Source organism: Haliaeetus leucocephalus, unplaced genomic scaffold (genome assembly GCF_000737465.1).
Source record: "Haliaeetus leucocephalus isolate CR32 unplaced genomic scaffold, Haliaeetus_leucocephalus-4.0 Scaffold636, whole genome shotgun sequence".
NCBI classification, from domain to species: Eukaryota; Metazoa; Chordata; class Aves; order Accipitriformes; family Accipitridae; genus Haliaeetus; species Haliaeetus leucocephalus.
This window is the reverse complement of record NW_010973072.1, coordinates 962,968-982,942: the sequence shown is the minus strand read 5'-3', so window position 1 is coordinate 982,942 and position 19,975 is coordinate 962,968. Positions and strand designations below refer to the sequence as shown.

Here is a 19,975-nt window from a genome sequence, read left to right as displayed (position 1 = left end):
TCTTCTATCGCAAACTACAGCATACAAAGATGGGGTAAAGGAGAATATGAACTAATTATCCACTGTAATTACTTTGGTACACTGCCCTAGGTACTTACTATTTATTTAAAAGTCTAATGGAAGAATGAGTGCCAGACTTGGCAGTTCCTTAAAGAAAGACTTGAATAATGACTGTATCACAGAGGAACTGATTATGGATCCCATGAGAGAAGATATAATCCTTGACTTGGTCCTGAATAATACACAGGACCTATTCCAAATGCTACAGTTGAAGAGCACTGTAGTATACTCAAATTCAACATGCTTGCAGAAATATCAAAAGCAAAAGAAGCCCCTATTTCTTGTGCCCAAAAAGGTTCTTAAGCAAAAATGACAAAGTACATAAAAAAAAAAGAAAAGGCAACAAAATAAAATAAAATCATTATACAGAGCAGAGAGAATATTAAGGGATATCATACTAGAAGCACAGAACAAATGTATCCCACTTACTAAGAAAGATGTTAGAAAGAGGGAGGACTTGAAAAATCAAAGCCAGTCTGGCTCAGTGGCAGGATAAAGAAAGGTATTATAAGCCATCTTTCAACAAAATTAATGATCAAAAAAACCCTAAATTGATAGGATCATAAACTCTGGAAGGCTAAGTGCGTATGCACAGGCCAAAAAAGAATATGAAGGCTAGCAAGCAAAAGGTACCATAAATAAAATTCCTCAAATACATCAGAAGCAGAAAGCCTGCCAGAAATTCTGTAGGATCAACAGATGACAAGGCTGGAAAAGGAGCATTCAGAGAAGATAAGACACCAACAGAAAAGCTAAATGAATTCTTTGCATCTGGGTCCATCACAGTGGAGTATTGAGAGACTCCACCACCAGAATCTCTTCATCACAGGGGATCTAATGGGAAGATTTCTTAAATCTTGGTGCCTACAGAAGAGATTTTCATACAAATAGGCAGAAGAACTGACGCATTATATACAAGTAAGCTTGACATCTGTATTAGTCAGATTAGCAGAAATTACAAAGAACAGAGTTAGTGTAGATGTAGATAAATACAACATTCTAAGCAAGGCTCAACAAAGACTTTGAAAAGAAAAGTCCTAATTCATAAACCTATTCACAGACAACAGACATGCCAGAGGACAGGATTACAACTGAAAATACCCTTTAAAATGAAGATATGACTTGGAAACAACAGCATACAGCTTCAATAACAACCAAATGCCAACTCCTCTCCAGACCTATAGACTATGATTTCTATACTGCTACCATTTAGGAAATACAAGTTAATTTGAGGAAGTATACTTGTCAATTAATAAAACTTCACTGGAATTACAAAAAAAAAGCTGCAGAATTGCAAAAAGAATGGCACCTATTTGTGTAATTCCCTAATACATCCTCACCCTTTGCTAACTTGAAAATTGTCCTTGAAATTATCTTGAAATCCTGCATAAATATCACTGCATATGCATAGACAGATGCTACAGAACATCCACATTTCTGCCTGGAAAGTCCTTAGCAGAGATACCAACCAGGCATGTTACCATCTCCTAACTCAAACACCATCCTTTGGAAACATCTCATTCATGTTTCTACAACAAGCTGTTCCTGGGTAGTTTGTGAAATCCAAGAATGAGCAGTGATGGTATGAAAATCATGTTCACATTAACATGTGTTAACATAATAAAAGTTTATATAATTCTGTCACTTTATAAAGTCTGATGTAAAATGCATCTAAAATTGATAAACTCCAAAACTGTTTGTGGAAACAACAGGCACAAAGGGAAAAAAAGAGCCCTGCAGAAAATGCTTGGACAATCCAACTCTTCCACTACTTACTTTTCTAATGTTCTGGAATCTCCTGTATACTCTGGAAGATCATTTAAGTCTTGGGGTGAAGCAGAAATCTGTTCTGTACTTATTTTTAATGCATGACCATTCTTTCCTATCACTTCAAGTCCTGTCAGTCCAAGGTAATGAGAGTCTCCCCAGGTCATGGTAAAATTCAGTTGCAGACCTATATAAAAGAATATACATATAACATATACATATACATACTTACTGGTTTGAAGTAAGGAGCCAATATCAGCATGCATGCAAGCCCCACCAATTAGCAGGATGTGTAATTTGTTTAGATTAAATAACTTTATATGCTGTATTTGGATACTTCCTGGTCTGCATGCCTACCTCCATGTAATAGCATAGTATCTTCTGTAAATCTGTGTTAGTCCCCTTTAGTAGGCTACCAACATCTTGTTCGCTTGTAACTATACAACTCCTGATCAAGCATGTTATCAAGTGTCTCATTACTTAGATTGTAGACTGACAGTAATTCAAAGATACATTTAAGCAGTTACATGACAGATTTTGTGATTAAGCAGACACAGAGAAGACCTATTAGTCTAAAGTCTAGCTATCATCTTTTGCGAGCGAAATGACTATATAGATTCATATAAATCCAGTCTCTCATAAATCCATAAATTGTTAGAGAACACCAACTCATAGTTAAACCAAAAACCAAATTTGGTTTACTAATGTGTTTAGGTTACTATCTTCATGTCAGAACTGGACACACGGAAGTGTTTTAATGGGACAGCATTAGTGAAAAGCAGCAATGTTCATTAGCCTGCATCTCCAGAAAATAAATAGGAAAGAAAAATTGGGCAGACAAAAGATTGTATGTGTATCTTCAGATCCACCTGCTTCATGCCTTACTGAAAAAATATAAATAGCATATACAGATATAACAAGTAATATTCCAATTTGATCAGGTTCCATAAAAATCTATCACTGTAAATTAAAAATATCTTTCATTTCACACGTTACAGAAGCCCAGAAATAATCAGGTTGGATAATGTCTAAAGAAGCACCAGTAGTCATGACGCCCTGTAAAACAAACAAGCATTAAACCTAGTAAGCTATCCAGCCCAATTACCTCTAAATAGCCATAGCAATTTACACGAGACTAAATCTTGATATACACATAAATTCACTTGGGTGTAAGATCTCATTAGTATTTGCAAGGACACTAAGAAATAAATAGTTCTATTAGCTGACAAGTTTGGAGCTATGGCTGTATTGATATTAGATGCTATTCCCAAGGCCATTGCTAAGACTAAACTTGCTTAGGATACAAGCATGCAAGAGTTCTCAGGCAAAACCAGAGTATAGTTCCAAACAAAATGGAAAAGATAGGGTAAAGCAGCTATCCACACAAGGTTTAGTATTCACATCACCATGCCAATGCCTTCACAGAATCTCAGAATGATGCAGGGTGGAAGGGACTTCTGGAGGTCTCTAGTCTGACTCCAAACTCAGAGCATGTCCATTGGATTAGATCTCTCAGGAGTTTATCCAGTGAAAGTTTGAATGTCCCCAGGGCTGGCAGATTTCAAAACCTCTCTGAACCCCTGTTCCAGTGTTTGATTGCCCTCAGGGTGAAAAAGATTTCCTAATACCCAGTTGGAAATTCTTGTCTTCTACCTTGTTGTTTCTGCTGCCTCTCAACCCAATCCTATGTCCATGCCTGAGAACAGCCTGGATCTGTCCTTTCTATGCCCTCCCAATAGCTATCAACAGCAAGATTTCACCTTCTCTTCTCCAGGATGAACAAACCAACCCAGCGCTCTCATGCTTTTCTCACATGTCAGGTACTCCAGCTTCCTGACCACCTTGGTGACCCTCCTCCCCTGGACTCACACCAGTATGTCAATTTTCTTCTTGTCCTAGAGAGCTCCATACTTAACACAGTACTCCAAATACAGCCTCACAAGTGTCAAATACAGGGAAAGAATCCCTTTCCTTGCCCAGGTGGCTGCACTCTTATTTTTGCATCCCAGGAGGCAGCTGGCCGCTTTTACTGAGAGGCCACACTGCTGACCCTTGTTCAGCTTGTGGTCTTACAAGGACTTCAGGCCCTTCAGTGCAAAGCCACTTTCTCAGATAGGTGGCCCCCAGAGCCTCTTCTGTGGCATGGGTTATTACACCCCACACACAGGTCTTTGCATCTGCCCTGAACTTCATGAGGTTACATTAGGTAACATGCTGAGATTACCATGTCTTCAGCCTGTTGAGGTCCCTCTGAAAAACAGCCTTGCCCTCCAGCATATTAACCACTGCCCTCTGTTTGGTATCATCCACAACCTTGCCAAGATTGCACTTTATCCCATCATCCAAGTTCTTTAAAAAAAAGACATTAATCAGTGCAGACTATAGTAGTATTGATCCCTGAGGGTCATCTCTAGTAACTAGCCACTAGCTGGACTTTGTACCAGTGATCATCACACTTTGAGGCACTATTTCTCCTTGACATCATAACTGGTAGCAGGATGAAAGAGATGAAAACTACCTACAACAGGCCAAGGATACAAATCCTCGGTGAGTCCATACACAATTTATTACCAGGAGTCCCAGATGAAAAAGGCAGTACTGATCCTAAGTTTTGCACAATTCCCAGTAATTTCTCGGAACGAGAAGAAGCAAGAGGACTCTCACTCCAGGTCTAAGAGACCACCCCACAGAATAAGGAGAACAAGGAACAATATACACAGGCAGGACAGGGTATGCAAAAATCATTGGCAAAAATGAGGTTGTAGCTTCTAGTTGGTTTATTTACTTTTGTGCAAGGTCATTTACAAAGATAGTCCCTTGTAGCAATTAATGGCATTTTTTTCAGTGTAAGAGACTAAATTGGAGTTTCTTTTGTGTTTCATAAGACATGGAAAGCCTCCCTTAAATACAGCTAGCTTTCTCCACCTCTTTTCCTGCAAGAACTCATGGAAATCAGGACCTCTTTGTCTGGCAGAGACAAGTTAGTCCAATCAGCTGATTAACAATATCTTGTCAGTGTGAGACACTGCATCTGCTGAGCTCTGAATCACACCCTCACTATCTTTTTTGCCCATTTTGAGAAACTGGAGGAGGGAAAGGCATCTTAAGTTCACACATATGAATTTATCATAGACATGTTCATAGATAGAAGTTCACACATCCAGATATAGTTCATAGGTCATAGATCACAGATCATAGGTATAGTTCACAGATGTGTGGCTGACTAAGCTACAGCATTGTGTATATTTTCAGAGAGCACATCACAGGTTGCTAAAGACTTTATGCCAGGCCCAAGAACCCAATTTCTTTTGTGCTGGTCAAAGGACCAGGAACTGATATTAAAACTTCTGGGTCATCCAGAAGCTCTATGGACAATAATTTAAAGGCCCATAGAGAGTTGGTTTTGTACACGATAAAGAAATCAGGTACTTTAAGTATGGATATAACATTCTGGTCTAGCTTTACTGTAGGGTTCTATTGTCAATCCGATCTGAGAAATTCAGTCAATCTACATAAATACATAGGATTGGGAGAGAATTACTGGGTAAGGGACACAGCTATTACAAATCCCATTCAGGGACTAGGCAAATGGCTAGTGTTATTACTCTGAGATTAAAAGCCAACTGTTACGATATAATGTTCTAAATGCCATAGTAAACAAAGCTTCTGCCTTAAATATTCTATTACTCTTCTTCATTCTAGACCTGACATCTGTCACAAAGTTCTGTACAGCTCTGACAAACCAGATCCTCCTTGATGACATGTTAGGGGGGAGGGTGGCTAAGCAAGAAGTAAATGTAAGAACTTACATTTTCCAGTAAATATTCCTGATTCCTTAGGTATGCATTCAGAGAGAGGGTCTGGCTCTTGAACCTAAGAAGTAAACCAACAGGTGCAATGAACATGTATATCATATATACATTACAGACATTGTTTATAAAGTGGGGGGGGGGAGGATTTTTTGTCTGTTTCTTTGGGTTTGTTTTTGTTTTTTTCTTACATCCAGCCTTTTGTATATTAATCTCCCCTTTGCCTCACCACCCAGGCTGTCCTGCAAATAATGGAAAACATGCCCCAAAATGTAGAAGATCATATGGATCCTTAGAAAGTCAAGACTCTTAGGGTTTGGGGTTTTTTTGTTAGTGCATATAGGAGTATTAAATGGGAGACTCCCTAATGTGGGCTACCTATTCTCAAAGAGGCTGAAATTCTTAAGTGACTCTTATTTACCTGCAGACTGCCAAAAGATAATATGCTGTATTTGCTACATGTTGCAAATACGCTGCAGAGACAAGAAATCGGGAAGGAAGTTAAGACCTCAGAGAGTGCCACCACAATTTCTTCTCAAGAATCAAGGAGCAGAACAAGCAAGAAAAATTGTCCAAAAGCTTGCATTTGTTCTTTGACAATACTAATTAATAATAACCTATGCTATTCAGCATGGCACACCAGAAAGTGAATAAACAGATGACAAAATTTCCTCATTATACTGGGGCAATTAGGGTAGTAAAGACAAAGGACAACTGCAAAGGGTTGCAGTTAGACTTCATTTCATTGAGTGAGCATGATAAAATGGCTAATTATGTTCACTGTAGGTAAATGTAAAAATGCTACCCATGAGGAAAACAATCCTAACTTTACATATACAGTATTGGGCTCCAAACAAAATAATAGCAGATTAGAAGGAAATCTTGGCATTATTATAAGTAGTTCTACAAAAAAGTCAGCTCAATCCTCATTAGTAATGCCTCAAAAAGCCAAATAGGAAATTAGAAGTCCAGACTCCATCTCTATAGTTTTATTCATCATTAGAAGTAGACTTCCTGTCATCCAGAATACATCAAATGGACCTACATTGTGCCTAAAAAAAATAAAAGACTCGTCAACACTTTTCTCCTATGGCTATATTAGATCTGTGCAGTATAACCACTGACATCCTGATCTTATATGTGTATGTTCCCAGACTGCAATGAAGTCATGTAATAGCACATGTCCTTGTGGTAACTAAGTAGGTGAAACTGAACAAGAACTGGACACTGAAAAAAACACACTCAGATAACCTACAGAAGGTGGAAAAACCCCCTCCTATTGGGGGTACACTGTCTTTGATGCGTGATGCCTTTTCCTCAGAACAACTTTAAAATACCAGCCTGGGAATTAAAATTTGCAACTCTACTGAATATCAAAAACCAAGGATACAATAAAGCTACTGGGTTTACAGAATGCAGAATAATGCCCTCCCTTGCAGGCCATAAACTGTCTCTGCCAAGCCACCTTATCACCTCTTTTCTCCCTTGTCCTCCTTTCTTGGCTACTCAGATCCCTTCATTCCAATGGTGCCCACTAACTTTTCTTTCAGATATGGTCTAATTTTCTACTATTTCAACTACTTCTGCTTGTGAACATTGTCCTGTGTTGTTAGATCCTTATGGCTAGAACAAAATACCACCATAGTACAGGAGTTATTGGAAAAGCAATAAATAGTAGAAAGTGTTACCATGCTCCTACACTTGACCATACTGTATAGCACTTTCCATACGAGGAATAACTAAAGTAGGACTAACCATTCTGGAAAAGAGAGATTTAGAAGAGATTGTAACAGACGGGCATAAATCTCGAGTGTCTTGAAGAAGGGATTGGGGAATAATTGTTTAGTTTCTTCCAACACAAAAACCAGGGGACATTAAATGAACCTAGAGACAAACACAAAGAGGTTCTTTGTGCTATGCCAGTCAAGGGAAACTTAACACAGAGCATTTTAATTTGTAAAAGTGCATGTGGTTTAAAAAAGCTAGTAGATGAATTAACGCAATAAAAATCCACGGCAGGATACTAAACACAGAGGTTAAGTCAAAAAGTCCTTGTGAGACAAATTTCTAAGGACTGGATGAGTGTTTCAGAGAAACAGCACTGCATGTTTGCTCTATTCTTACATTCTCCATAGGCATCCACTACTGGCCACAGAGTTGGGTCAAGTGCACTAGTTACAGGTCTCACCTGCTATAAAAGTTGACATGTTAAGGATTACTGAATTCATGGCAAGACAGATGACCATGGATAATATTGACAAGAAAGAAAGACACTTCAGTAAGAGCTTTTGAAAAGCTCTGTAGTCAGTGCAGTAAAACACTCTTTCATCCACTGAACATGCTACAGGATAAAAGGGTGAATGATCAACAGGTAGAGACTGTTCAAACTCAATAGCAGTCTGAATGACAACGTTATGCTAGGGAAGACAAATCATCTAGTAGATCTGTATCATTCTGACAGGATAGCATAAGCATCCATCTATAAAATCTTGGTGGTACCAGCGAATACAGAATGACAGGGAGACCAATAGCTCAGTCACAATAGCTTTTGTTATTCCATTGCTGAGACAGCATGTTTCAGAGTTGGAAAAGGAGTATGAAGAGCATCACAGATGAACAGCAAAATAAAAGGCAGAGGCTCTGAGTAAGGACCAGTCAGTCCAGGTCTAGGCTTCTGCAATGGAAGCGGTCCTGGTGAATGCTCACAATAAACAAGTGATCAAGAAAAGAAAGGTGAACTTCAATTTGTGTTCATGAGATCCTGCACTGCATAAGGTGTCTGAACAGTTTAAGATACTGCAAGCAAAGATGGGACCAAAATTACTGTTGCCAGTGTTAACTAGCACTGGAGAAGTCAGAGTCACTGACTCATGATCTTAACAGTGAGACTAAATTCCAATGTCACGACATTTCCCTTTGTCTTATAAGCCACCAGGAAAAGAGGGCAAGACAGAACAGGAAGGCTTGACAACAGCACAAGACTCATTAGGAACCATGTATCACTGGGAGCACTTTAGCTGAACCAGCTGGAATTTGGATTGATTCAGCTTTGGATCTCCTCACAGCCTTACAAGTAAGAGTGTGTCCTCTAGAAAAAGATAACCTCATTGAAGCAACAGTAGGTGCTCATGAAGATTCTAAGAAGGTAGATTTGATGGAAATCAGGTCAAAGACTGCCCCACACCATCTTAAGCAGAAAATCTTGAAGGATCTTTGCTCAGACACTGGACTGTTGGGCTGGAATGGTATGAGACAAGACTCCAGTGCTTGAAAATATGGCCTTCCTCCAAGTAGTTAAATATCTACTGTATGGAATAGTAAAGGGCCGTTTTTATGCCGCAAAATGCACACAGACCTGTGGAGATGCTAGTCAAAAAAGGAAAGAGGAAAAAATAAGGGGAAGATTGAGAGGTGGAGATCCTTCTCATGTGAGATACTTAATTTGTGGAGGAAGAAACAAGCAAGAGTATACTCTGTGTAGAAAACATGGAAAAATCTTTGGTTTGGAGTGATAGGGAGTACAGTTACTCATTACATGAATAACTGTATGGTAAAAATCACTGACAGTGGCATAAACATTCAGGAGTACCTAAATCAAAATGAACTCCCTCTGATCTCTGTCCAAGTAAGTAAAAAAAAAAAAAATACAATCCAGTGTAGTCTTCCTTACAGTGTTCTTAATTAATCAGGGAAACTAAAATTTGGAGGACCTTCTGGCCTTAAAAAAATTGCATAAATTATTGAGCTGGTGAAAAAAAAAATCTTCAAAATAGATAGCAGTATTAGTTCTTCTGCAGAGCTTTACTCTATCATGGAAATCAGTGTCTACTACTTCTGTGTCATGTTTCATGAAGACATTTATAGAGAGTTCTGAACATAGGGGCCCCTACCTGTTGATGCTCTGTTCTTAACCCTGCTTGTGTAAAAGGTCTTTCATCTCCCTCCCTATCAGCAGTTGTTGGCCTCTTTAGCTCTTCTTCATATCTCAAGGAGCTGGCATTTTCCATTTCTCCATCATATGTCTCATCATAGCAGTATACAGCTTCAAGAATATCATCATCGGTAGTGAACAATATAGTATCCCCAAAGTGCTCTGGAGCTGAAGGCAACATACAGAATTAAATGGAGAAACCATACAAAAGAATATGCAGAGTGATAAAAACTATTTTCAGTCCTTCTTTATATTTAATTTGCAGTAGTGTTTAAAGATGATATATGGTAAATTGATACAGACCACTGATACAACTAGTATGTTCATTCTCAAACTTACACTGCACAGCAGAAAAACCTAGAGAAGTCAGTCAAATTTCAAATACACATAAAAGAAAATGGGAAAGAAGCTTGTCCATCACCTTTTCCAAAAGACTGTATCTGTGAAAACAAGTAAAAATCTGCAACTTTTAAATGTCTAGTGACTATCTGATGTTATTGAAATATGGTCTTGTTGCTAAGACATCATTAAGAATAGAGATTAGCTCTGTATGCTGCTAAAATTCACAGTATCATTGAAAAATGCATGGGTGGGTTTTGCATTGCGTTTTGAAATTAAAAGGACTAAATACTATACAAAGTGCCAGCTTGCTTTGAAGTGGAAAGTGATTACAAACAAGCTAAATGTATTTGTTTGTATTGTACTGCTGTTTCCACAAAGAAAATAAGAAATGATAGCATACCTCCAGATAAGGTTCCTGAAGCTTTCGCAATTTCTCCTTTAAAGATGCATTGTTCATCTAACACCATTATAATGTCTTTCACACCTCTGAAAGAGTGTATGCGAGATTTATTATAATTCCAAATCCTAATCATAGCTACTTGACAGGAATTCACAAAGTCAATAAAGATGAAGTGAGGTTTTCCAGGGGTAAATGGTGCTAGCCAGAGATGCATATCATCCTGCGTCCGATTTACCCCATCAATTAGGTTGGTTATTATTCTGGGATCATTGCCATAAGCTGGTAAAATATTTATATCAGGTGGTTCAGCTGTTATTTTTGAAATCTGAACAGGCTCTCCTTTAGAACTGAAAACTTCAATTCCATTAAGACCAACATAATGTCTGTCTCCCCATGTTGTTTGAATGTCTATCACTAAGTGCTGCCCATAAGGTAAAACAGGAATTTTAAAATCATTTCCATCATATGCCTCCACAGAATTTTCTTCTTCTTGCCTTTTTGGTAGTGTTTGTAGTCCTTCTTTTCTCATTTGCTGATATTCTCCAGGCCGGTTGATTTTCTGTTGATGGAGAAACTCATCAAAGATATCCCCTTGAAAATCCATGTTAGAGATTCGGCCACGATGGGAATAATTAAACTTTACCAAGGAGTTCCAGGACTCCTGCAGAGTGTGTTCTTGTTCATTGTGCCACTTTGCTCTAGAGGTTGCTATGTCCCTGACAGAAAAGTCTTCATCTGAAAACAACATTACATAGGTGTTTAATGTATAAACAGGACCGGAAGCAAACTACTACAACACTGACTTTCCAGAATTATGCTGGTCATATTTGTGTTCCCTGTTACAGTAGCACTTTTGTATTGCCTCCCTATTATGAAGGCTACATGTCCCAATTTCCCTTCCCCATTTACACATAATGAAAACAATCACTTTTAACTATTGAAGAGCAGAGCACATGCCAAGATACAAAGCGCAACTAAGTTTGAGACCACGAATTCTTGACTCAACACTTACAGAAATTGGGATTTTGCCCAGTGATACCTTTTGTGTGGCTGCCACAATAGTTTAAATCATCTGTCTACATTTCTGCAGAAAATCTTTCATACAGTTGGAAATGGCTGAACTGGTTAAGTTTCTAAAGCATTACAGAGAAAAGCTAGGGCTTTCTGTCAAAATCAGTCACGTGAATATAAACAAAAGTGGTCAGAAAAGAAGTAGGTTCAGTATACAAGGAGGATGAGGTCAATGTTGCATTCCACGCAGGTAACATCCAAATATTTTTCTCACTTTTCAGCAAGTGTGAGATGTAGAAGGGGGATAATGACAAAGTATCTAATGGGAACGCAGTGGGGACTACAAATTAGAGGGGCCCAGTGGGAGCAAAGCATGCTCTCCTTGTGACTGCACTGGAGAGCTGCTGAGCTGCTTAATTTCCATCTCAGAACAATTAAGAGCAGATAATACCAAAGATTTTCAATAAAGCTGTCACTTATGTATTTTCTTCAAATAAATGAAGAAAAGCAAGTGGAGTACTAAACAATTACAGGCCCATGGGCTATATTTTACTTCTGTACAATGTCCTTGAGCGGCTACTAAAACAAATGGTTATCAAGAATAAATGCCAATTGCCGTAAAATGCAAAATAATATTTTCCCAAAAGACTGCTCAAGACTAACTTTTAACTTTGTTTTTGGAAACACTGGGAAAGAGGCAATGTTCCTAATCTATCTATGGCCAATAATCATCTACACTGGGGACAAGAGAGACAAAAATAAGAATTTCAAAGCAGATGGGAAACTACCTGAAAGAGGACTGTCTTCCAGAATGAAAGGCTGGAGACCAACCTGGCCATTCCTCTTTACCCCGCAAGGGAAATACAGATAGGAAGTGAAGGTACGTATTTCAGAGAACATCAGTCATTTGCAAGTCACTTTCTTGTTCAAACCTTTGTCCATATGGATACTCAAGGGGTGAGTGATCCCAAACAGTACTTCTCAGAGCCTCACAATTTACCTGAAGAAGATACTGTATATATATTTACCATTTTAAAATGTCAAAGCTTGAAAATTTCAGAATGAGCACGTACAGAAGAGTATTTGAGATTCATTGGCTTTCCTTGTTTTGGAGGGTTTTCCTTTTTTTTTTTTTTTAATGTTAAGTACTTCAAGCAGTACAGAGATTACAACTCTGAAGCACTTCTACAGCAGTTCAATAAAAGTGATTTTCAATGGGAGGTTAACGGTTTTGTTAGCTACGTTAAGGAGTGACAACAGGAGAAGTGGAGCTCTAAAAGGAAAGCAGAGAATAGCCCAAAAGCAGAGGTCAATGGCTGAAGGCTTGCAGGGCTTGACACTTTTTGTAGAATCTAAAATGTATTATTTTTATTGGAACCATGTGAACAATAAACTCTGCATGTAGATAAAGAGTATCCCACTTGCAGATGTTAGAGACACTCTGCATGCCTGACAGGATTGTATGATGGATGTTATCCAGAGTCCAGAAATAATGACACCTCAAACGTGCATCTCCCCTGTGGGTTTCAGAGGGGTGCCTTGAATCACCAAGTCCCTCGTCCTGCATCTGATGGCAACACACACCATACAATTCCTCTCAAAACTTTAGTAAACTACATTTTGCAGCAACACTAGCTTGAAAAAAAACCTTTCTTCTCCCTCTGTTGTGTTAATCTCATTTTTACTCCCTGCAGTTATAAATAGCAATCATATTTCCATGCTGCAATCACACGCTTCATTTCCCAAATCATTCTAAAAGCTCTCTCCTGTATCTGTTCCACTTTGTAATCAGCTTTCCTGAAAATGGATGATCAGAACTGCCGTTTTCCAACTGACGTCTCATGAGTGCCTGTGTTGAGATATTAACATTTCCCTAACTAACAGAAATGCTTGTGCTGATACATCCTCTGAGTGCATTGCTATAATCACGCCTGCGTCACACTAGCATTTCATGGTCAATCTGTTATCAACTACTCAACCAAGATCCTTCTCTTCCTCGGTCATTTGCAATTGATGATTACTCAGCTTACAACTTAATTTTTTGTTATTAATCCCCAAATGACCCTGCAAGCAGTACTATTGAATTGCATTCCATTGCTAATACTCCAGTCCTCAAGTTCATCTTTCTGTGCAGTTCTTCAATCTTCTTAACTCATAATACCCCAAATTATATGTTATTTGCAAATTTTACCAGTATACTTCCATCATTTCCTTTGCACATTAAACCAGTTATCAAAGAAAAATTGTTTTTATAGCAACATTAACTGGAGCCAAGTATGCATGTACGTGCTATTTCAAATTTCTGTTGTTCTCATTATTCTTCATTTAGTGACCAAAGGCATGCTGTGACATTGCATATGAGCTTGTGCAGCCTCCCCTTTGTCACATACTGCTATTGGGAAACTGCAGCTCCCCATGCCCCATGCCAATTAAAATTCACCACTCTTAGGGAAACACTTAAAACTGTTTCCCTGTTGTTAATGCTCACTCAGTCCCACTTTGAAGATGGCTTTGTCCTGCACAGTACAGTACAGAGAGAACAAAAGCTGTTAGATGGCATGCAATTTTCCCAGGGACAAACACATATTAGGAGTTTTAAGCACCAGATGACAAAACCTGCTCTGAGCAAAATTAGAGGACATTATAATTAGAATCATGATAACCCTCATCTCATAGTTTACATTAAAACTCCTGAATTGTTACCATTTTTACACCTGACCAGAAATTACTAAGGTGGGATTTATTTACAGTTTCCATAATGTTCACAAGTTTTGAATCTAACAGAGATACTGTAAAATGTGTGAAACAGCAAACGGGCTGCAGTGAGTGGGTAGGTGAAAGGAAGATGGCAGTTGTTTCAACCACTTCCATACTTTTTTCTTCTTTGAGGTATAATTTCAGATATACTTATAAAGTTGCTGTTTTCTCCACAGAGGGGCAGAGAACAAAAAATTCAGACATTCTAAGTTTAGAAAGAACCATTTTCCTCACCTTTGTCTGAAAAATTCATGCAGTAACTGCTGTAAAATTTGAACTGGTATTTCTGCGTTTAGGCACATTTCCTGTCCCTTATGACCACAACTTTAATGTAAACACCCAAATATAATATACAGCAAGCTACACTTTCACGTAAATTGTTCTGATTCTAAATCACTCCCAAAATTTCAGTTTGTATTTTTGTAACCTCTTCTTCCAATTCTCCGGGCCTTGTTGTCCTTGTTCTGCCAGACACTCTTCATTTGAGACAAGTTATTGAATGCTTAAGAATTACAGAATGCCAAAGAAGGAGTATGAAGGGTCCAAAATAAGGAGTCAGAGTAACACATGGCTAGAAACTGAAAAGGGGACATTAAAGATATACTCTGAGCAATGGAAATCCAAAAAAGTTGGCTAAAAGCAAGACAAAGTAGATCTTGTGGGTAAGAAATTCTATTATTGTGTTATTTACAGTTGTTAAGCACAAAAATACTACCCCACACCCAGAAAATTTCTTAGCCATAGATTGCTGGAGGTTGGGAGAGAGCAGGAGCTTCAGAACTTGCCCAGTTCTCGTACTCCTCCCTGAGGACACACTGCTGGCTACTGCCAGAGGCAGAATACAACTACACGAATCTAGATCCTCCAGCTCCAACAGGATCCAGGTGAACTAAAAAAAGGTTTGGAGAAGGATGACAAGGATAATAAAAAACATGGAGCAGGTAACAGCTAAATTTACTACAAAACTCTTCATAAATAAGCAGAGATGTCTGAAAGAAAGATGTTTGAAAGAGGTATGCAACTTCATGAATGGAGAAGGGAAAATAAGGAGAGTTTTCCATTTGCTATGAATAAACATATTCAGCATATATTCTCACTGAGAAAGACACAAACTTACTACACAGATAAACTGTAAATTTACTCACTACCTTGAAGTCACACTCTTCTTTATCTTTTTGTAAATTGTCTGCAGGACTGTCAATTTTTAGAATATAATTTACTGAAATTTAGTCTTCAATCTTCTCCAAATAAATTTAAAAACACTAATTCAGAATGTAAATTTTTCAGAAAAAGAGCATTTCACATCAGGTGTAGGATAAGGAGAGAGACTCTGAGCATTGTCATAGTATGAATGAGAAAAACTGAATACTGCAAGTAGCAAAACTAAAATCCCCCTGTCTATACTACCAGGAATCTCAAGAGGTCCCTCCCCACCTAAATGATTCTGTGCTTCTGCAAAATGGAGAACCTGTCAGCACTTACACTAAGGTTGCTATTGTGAGCATTTACCTTTGAGAGCGGAATCATCTTCTCCAAGATTTACAGTGTTTAATGCCACCTTTTTTACACATCTGACACTTCTCCTTCCACTTGTAGGGTACTGCAGGCTGCAGCAATTTTTGTTAGAAAGTTGCTCCGAAATGTCCAAGCCCACGTCACCATCCTTTCTGGTTAGCATTTGTGACCTCTCATCTCCATTTGCATTTCTACTACTTCTCTGACATTTGACATCCTCATTAGTCAGATCTGAAAAGTTTTTCATGATTCCATCTGACTGTGTTTGAAATCTCAAGCCTAAACAATGTTCTGTAGCAAGCCAGGGAGGCTTCTGCTTACTGTAAGTGACTTGATTATTCTCTGTTACTTGGGAAGATGACTGTAACCAAGAAGGAATTGCACCTGTAGAATCAGACAATTTTCTTCCTGTTAGCTTTTCCATTTGCTCACTCAAAGAAAGTTCATCATCACATTGAACATGCTCCATAACTGCCTGTACTGTTACATTATCTTTGGCATCTTTTATACAAAATTGAGATGGTACTACTTTTAGATCATCCTCCAACTCAGACAAATTTTTCTTCGTAAAGCTGACTGAGTTCATCCTATGCTCAAGAAGATTTTCTTCTGGCAGAGAAGTATTGTTTGACTGTAAGCATTTAAAATGTAGGTCTGCTTTCTTCTCTGTGACTGCAGGTGCATCTACTGTTTTTGTTTCATTTGAAGAATATGCAGAGATATCTTGCTTGTGATCTGTAAGGTCAATTGTAGTGCTATAGTCAGTGAGGAGATCTCCAGAGGCTCTCTCTAATTCGCCATCAAATACAAGGTTCTCATTAACATATAACTTCACCTTCTTTGCTCCAACATCAAGGTCCTAGAAAAATGAAAGTATGAAGATTTCAGTTAAGCTATTCAAGCATTAGGTATCACTGTCCTGGAACTCTGACATCTGAACACTTAATCAATAAGCAGATGAAAACGATTAAAACCCTGTATCAGTAACATGCTTTCGACTACTTGTCGTGGTTTAACCCCAGCCAGCAACTAAGCACCACACAGCCACTCGCTCACTCCTCCCCAGTGGGATGGGGGAGAGAATCAGAAGGGTAAAAGTGAGGTAAAGCAAAAGCCGCACACGCAAGCAAAGCAGAACAAGGAATTCATTCCCCACTTCCCACGGGCAGGCAGGTGTTCAGCCATCTCCAGGAAAGCCGGGCTCCATCACACCTAACAGTTACTTGGGAAGACAAATGCCGTCACTCCAAACGTCCCTCCCCCTTCCTTCTTCTTCCCCCATCTTTAGATGCTGAGCATGACGTGCTATGGTCTGGAATATCCCTTGGGTCAGTTGGGGTCAGCTGTCCCGGCTGTGTCCCCTCCCAACTTGTTGTGCCCCCCCAGCCTCCTCGCTCGTGGGGTGGTGTCGACGCAAAGTCACGGACACTGCACACAATCAATATGATTAAAGCAGATGCCAATATATAAACCAAGCTATTTGGGCAATAAAAGTATTTTAGTTCCTGCTCATGCGTAAGCCATCTGTTGATTGGTTAACATGTGCTGTCCACGCGCCTAAAACAATAATTTGATAGGATAAGGCCTTCTGATCATGCCAATGGTTCCCCCCGCCTGTAAATTGTCTTGTGTCCTGCTTTCAGTCACATAGGCCCAACTTTGTTCAGCATTTTGTGCTTATTTCATCAAACTTTTGTAGCAACAGTTAGCCTTGTTCTACTTTTCGTGCTTGCTTCATCAAATTTGTAGCAACAGTTAATCTTCGCCACGTCCTTGAGGCCTGCTGCCTGCAGAGGCCTCTGGCTCATGGAATAATCAGTTCCATTGTGCCTGGACTGTTCACTATATGTCCATTGTTTTCTAAATATCCCACAGGGTGGGGTGAGAAGCAGAAAAGGCCTCGACTCTGTGTGAGCCCTGCTCAGTAGTAACTAAAACATCCCTGTGTTATCAATGCTGTTTTCAGCACAAATCCAAACAACAGCCCCCTACCAGCTACTATGAAGAAAATTAACTCTATCCCAGCCAAAACCAGCACACTACTTCTTAATCAAAAGCTCAAACAACTGAAAAATACTGTGGAATATTTAAGATTTTATTTAAAAGTGCTAAAAACCTTGCTAGGCACTACTATGAACCACTTTGGCTGACAAGGCTTAAACATTTAGAAAAGCTTGAGCAAAGAAGCCTAGATTGAGTATAATTATATTTGATCAAGATATAAATTCCAGAGGCACGTTTTGCTTCAGCATCTTTACGATTCACCACTTTCACGACATGTTCCACAGCAAACCACCACCCTGATCAAAGCCACTAGAGTTATAAAGAGTTATAGAAATACAGGGCTGGAAAAGACATAAAAAAAAATATCACCTGGTCCATCTCTTTCCACTGAAGAAAGTAAAATAACCTATACCATTGTGAAGAAATCTGTTTTTAACAGTTTTCAAATAATCTGCCTTGATAGCCTATTTCAACACTTAACTAGCCTTTTAAATAGAAGGCCTTTATGCCAGACACAACTCTGCCACTCACAACCTTATTTCTGTGTTCTCCTTTTCTGTGGCACCCACTAAAACCTGATTTTTTCATTCCATTGAAGTTGGAACTAGTGTTTTTTCTATTCTCTTTATCATTTCCATTTAACCTTTTCTCCCTCTTGACAAAAATACTGGTATCTTCAAAGAAAACACAGAAGATGAGACAAAATCCATCTCTTTTCTGCCCTCTGAATTTCAGTAACATGTCCATCACATGGAGTCTTTAAAGACTCTCTTTTCTTTCCTTATTTTCATGGAAACTGAGAAGCTTTTCATGAAAGTAAGAAGTTTCAGTTTCATCCCTCTTGCTCATCTCCTGGATGTCAGTTCTCCTTGAATACTGATTTAAATTTTCATCCGCTCCCAGCCTCAACCAGTTACTCCTTTCACCTTCAAGTACAAGTATCACCAGTTCTTCACTCCTGCATGCACTCTTTACAGCTTACAAGTCTTTATAACTTCCATTCTACTGCTTTTCAAATAATAACATGTATGAGGCAAAAAATGTAATATGGACTTACACAGGAGGAAAAACAGAAGATGCAGGCATAACAAGAAAGCTACAGTTGAGCAGGGGGAGTACGTGTAGGAATGCAAGACACATTCCTGAAACATTCCTGATAGAAAATGATAACCTTCACTAACTTCTCAGAGAACAGCTGTAAACCCAGTTTAATTGGCCATTATGTCATGGCTGCCTGTGTTACTCCTAGAGTATCATAAAGTGCTATATGTCTGTACTGATGCATTTGGCAATAAAACATGATATTTTTTCCCCTTGAACAAGGACACTGCTAAATTAATCTATTTGGGGATCAAAACACTTTAATAATTATATATATTAAAAACTAACTACATGGCTTTGCCTGAAATTATGATGGAGAAGAGAAAGACTATCAGGATGCTCCAGTAGTGTTATTTTTTGAATCTCTGTATGTCTGGACTGTTAATGTCCTCCTTTAATGCTAGAGATATTGGATAGTCACAGCTGAACTTGGGATACCTGCAACATTTCTATAGAATATCCTGGCCTCTACTGCTGTTAGTTCTGTACTTTGACCTGGGAACAGATATAAACTGCATGGAACCACAGAAACATACACATGTATATTTTGAAAAGTGTTTGTCAATTTCATCTTTTTAAACTAAAATCAGCAACCTCTTAAGAACAAGATGTTTTGAAATGAATCCCACTCCACCCACCAGTACTGGAGGAGGACAGGTAGACAGAGAAAACATTACAAAATGAGATGGTGGATCCCTGAATGAGGGACAGTCAAGCACAGAAAAGGGCCAGTCACTTCAAAATTACTATTCCAGTCAGCGGGAAATGACCTCCCATTCTCTTGCACCAAAATTCTAAGCAAACTGAGGCTCAGAGGGGAAAAATATGAACAGATCTCGGGGACTCCAAGAACAAACATATGCAGGCACATGACTAAGAACTGCTCTTTTTCATTCCCTCCCACCCCTCTTCTGAGCCTCCAGTTGCTTAGTGATCAGATGTGGTGGGAAAGATTGACAGAATGGTTAGCTTCCCTAGCACCACTGCTTAACTCTCCTTGAGCATGAGGAGGTTGGAGAAATCCCTTCCTCCTGAGTAATTCCATCAAGAAGTCACCCTGTAAACAAACAAAACTTCATCCAAGGCAGGTTTTTTTCTTCCCAGAAGAGTAATTAGAATGACACAATGTCTCAGGACAAGCAAGTAGGTATGATCAACGTCAGAGGAAAAAAAATGAAAGATTTTGTGAAAATAGTTCTACAGTTTCTCTTGACGTTCCTTCCAGCTTGCACTTTCAGCCCTCAGAGTGCCTCCTGGGCTAGTGCCTTCCAATGACGC

At 38.9% G+C, this 19,975-nt stretch overlaps 1 protein-coding gene across 1 annotated transcript in view; it reads right to left on the bottom strand.

Annotated features, from left to right (window-relative positions):
* Positions 1 to 19,975, bottom strand: part of KIAA0556 (KIAA0556 ortholog) — a 63,094-nt gene that overhangs the window by 16,648 nt on the left and 26,471 nt on the right. Inside the window, exons 13-17 of the mRNA XM_010578429.1 lie at positions 15,587 to 16,451; positions 10,310 to 11,044; positions 9,527 to 9,735; positions 5,637 to 5,700; positions 1,837 to 2,014 (exon numbers count right to left, since the gene is read on the bottom strand). Coding sequence (XP_010576731.1) covers positions 1,837 to 2,014; positions 5,637 to 5,700; positions 9,527 to 9,735; positions 10,310 to 11,044; positions 15,587 to 16,451 — 2,051 coding nt within the window. The remainder of the gene's footprint in view (positions 1 to 1,836; positions 2,015 to 5,636; positions 5,701 to 9,526; positions 9,736 to 10,309; positions 11,045 to 15,586; positions 16,452 to 19,975) is intronic.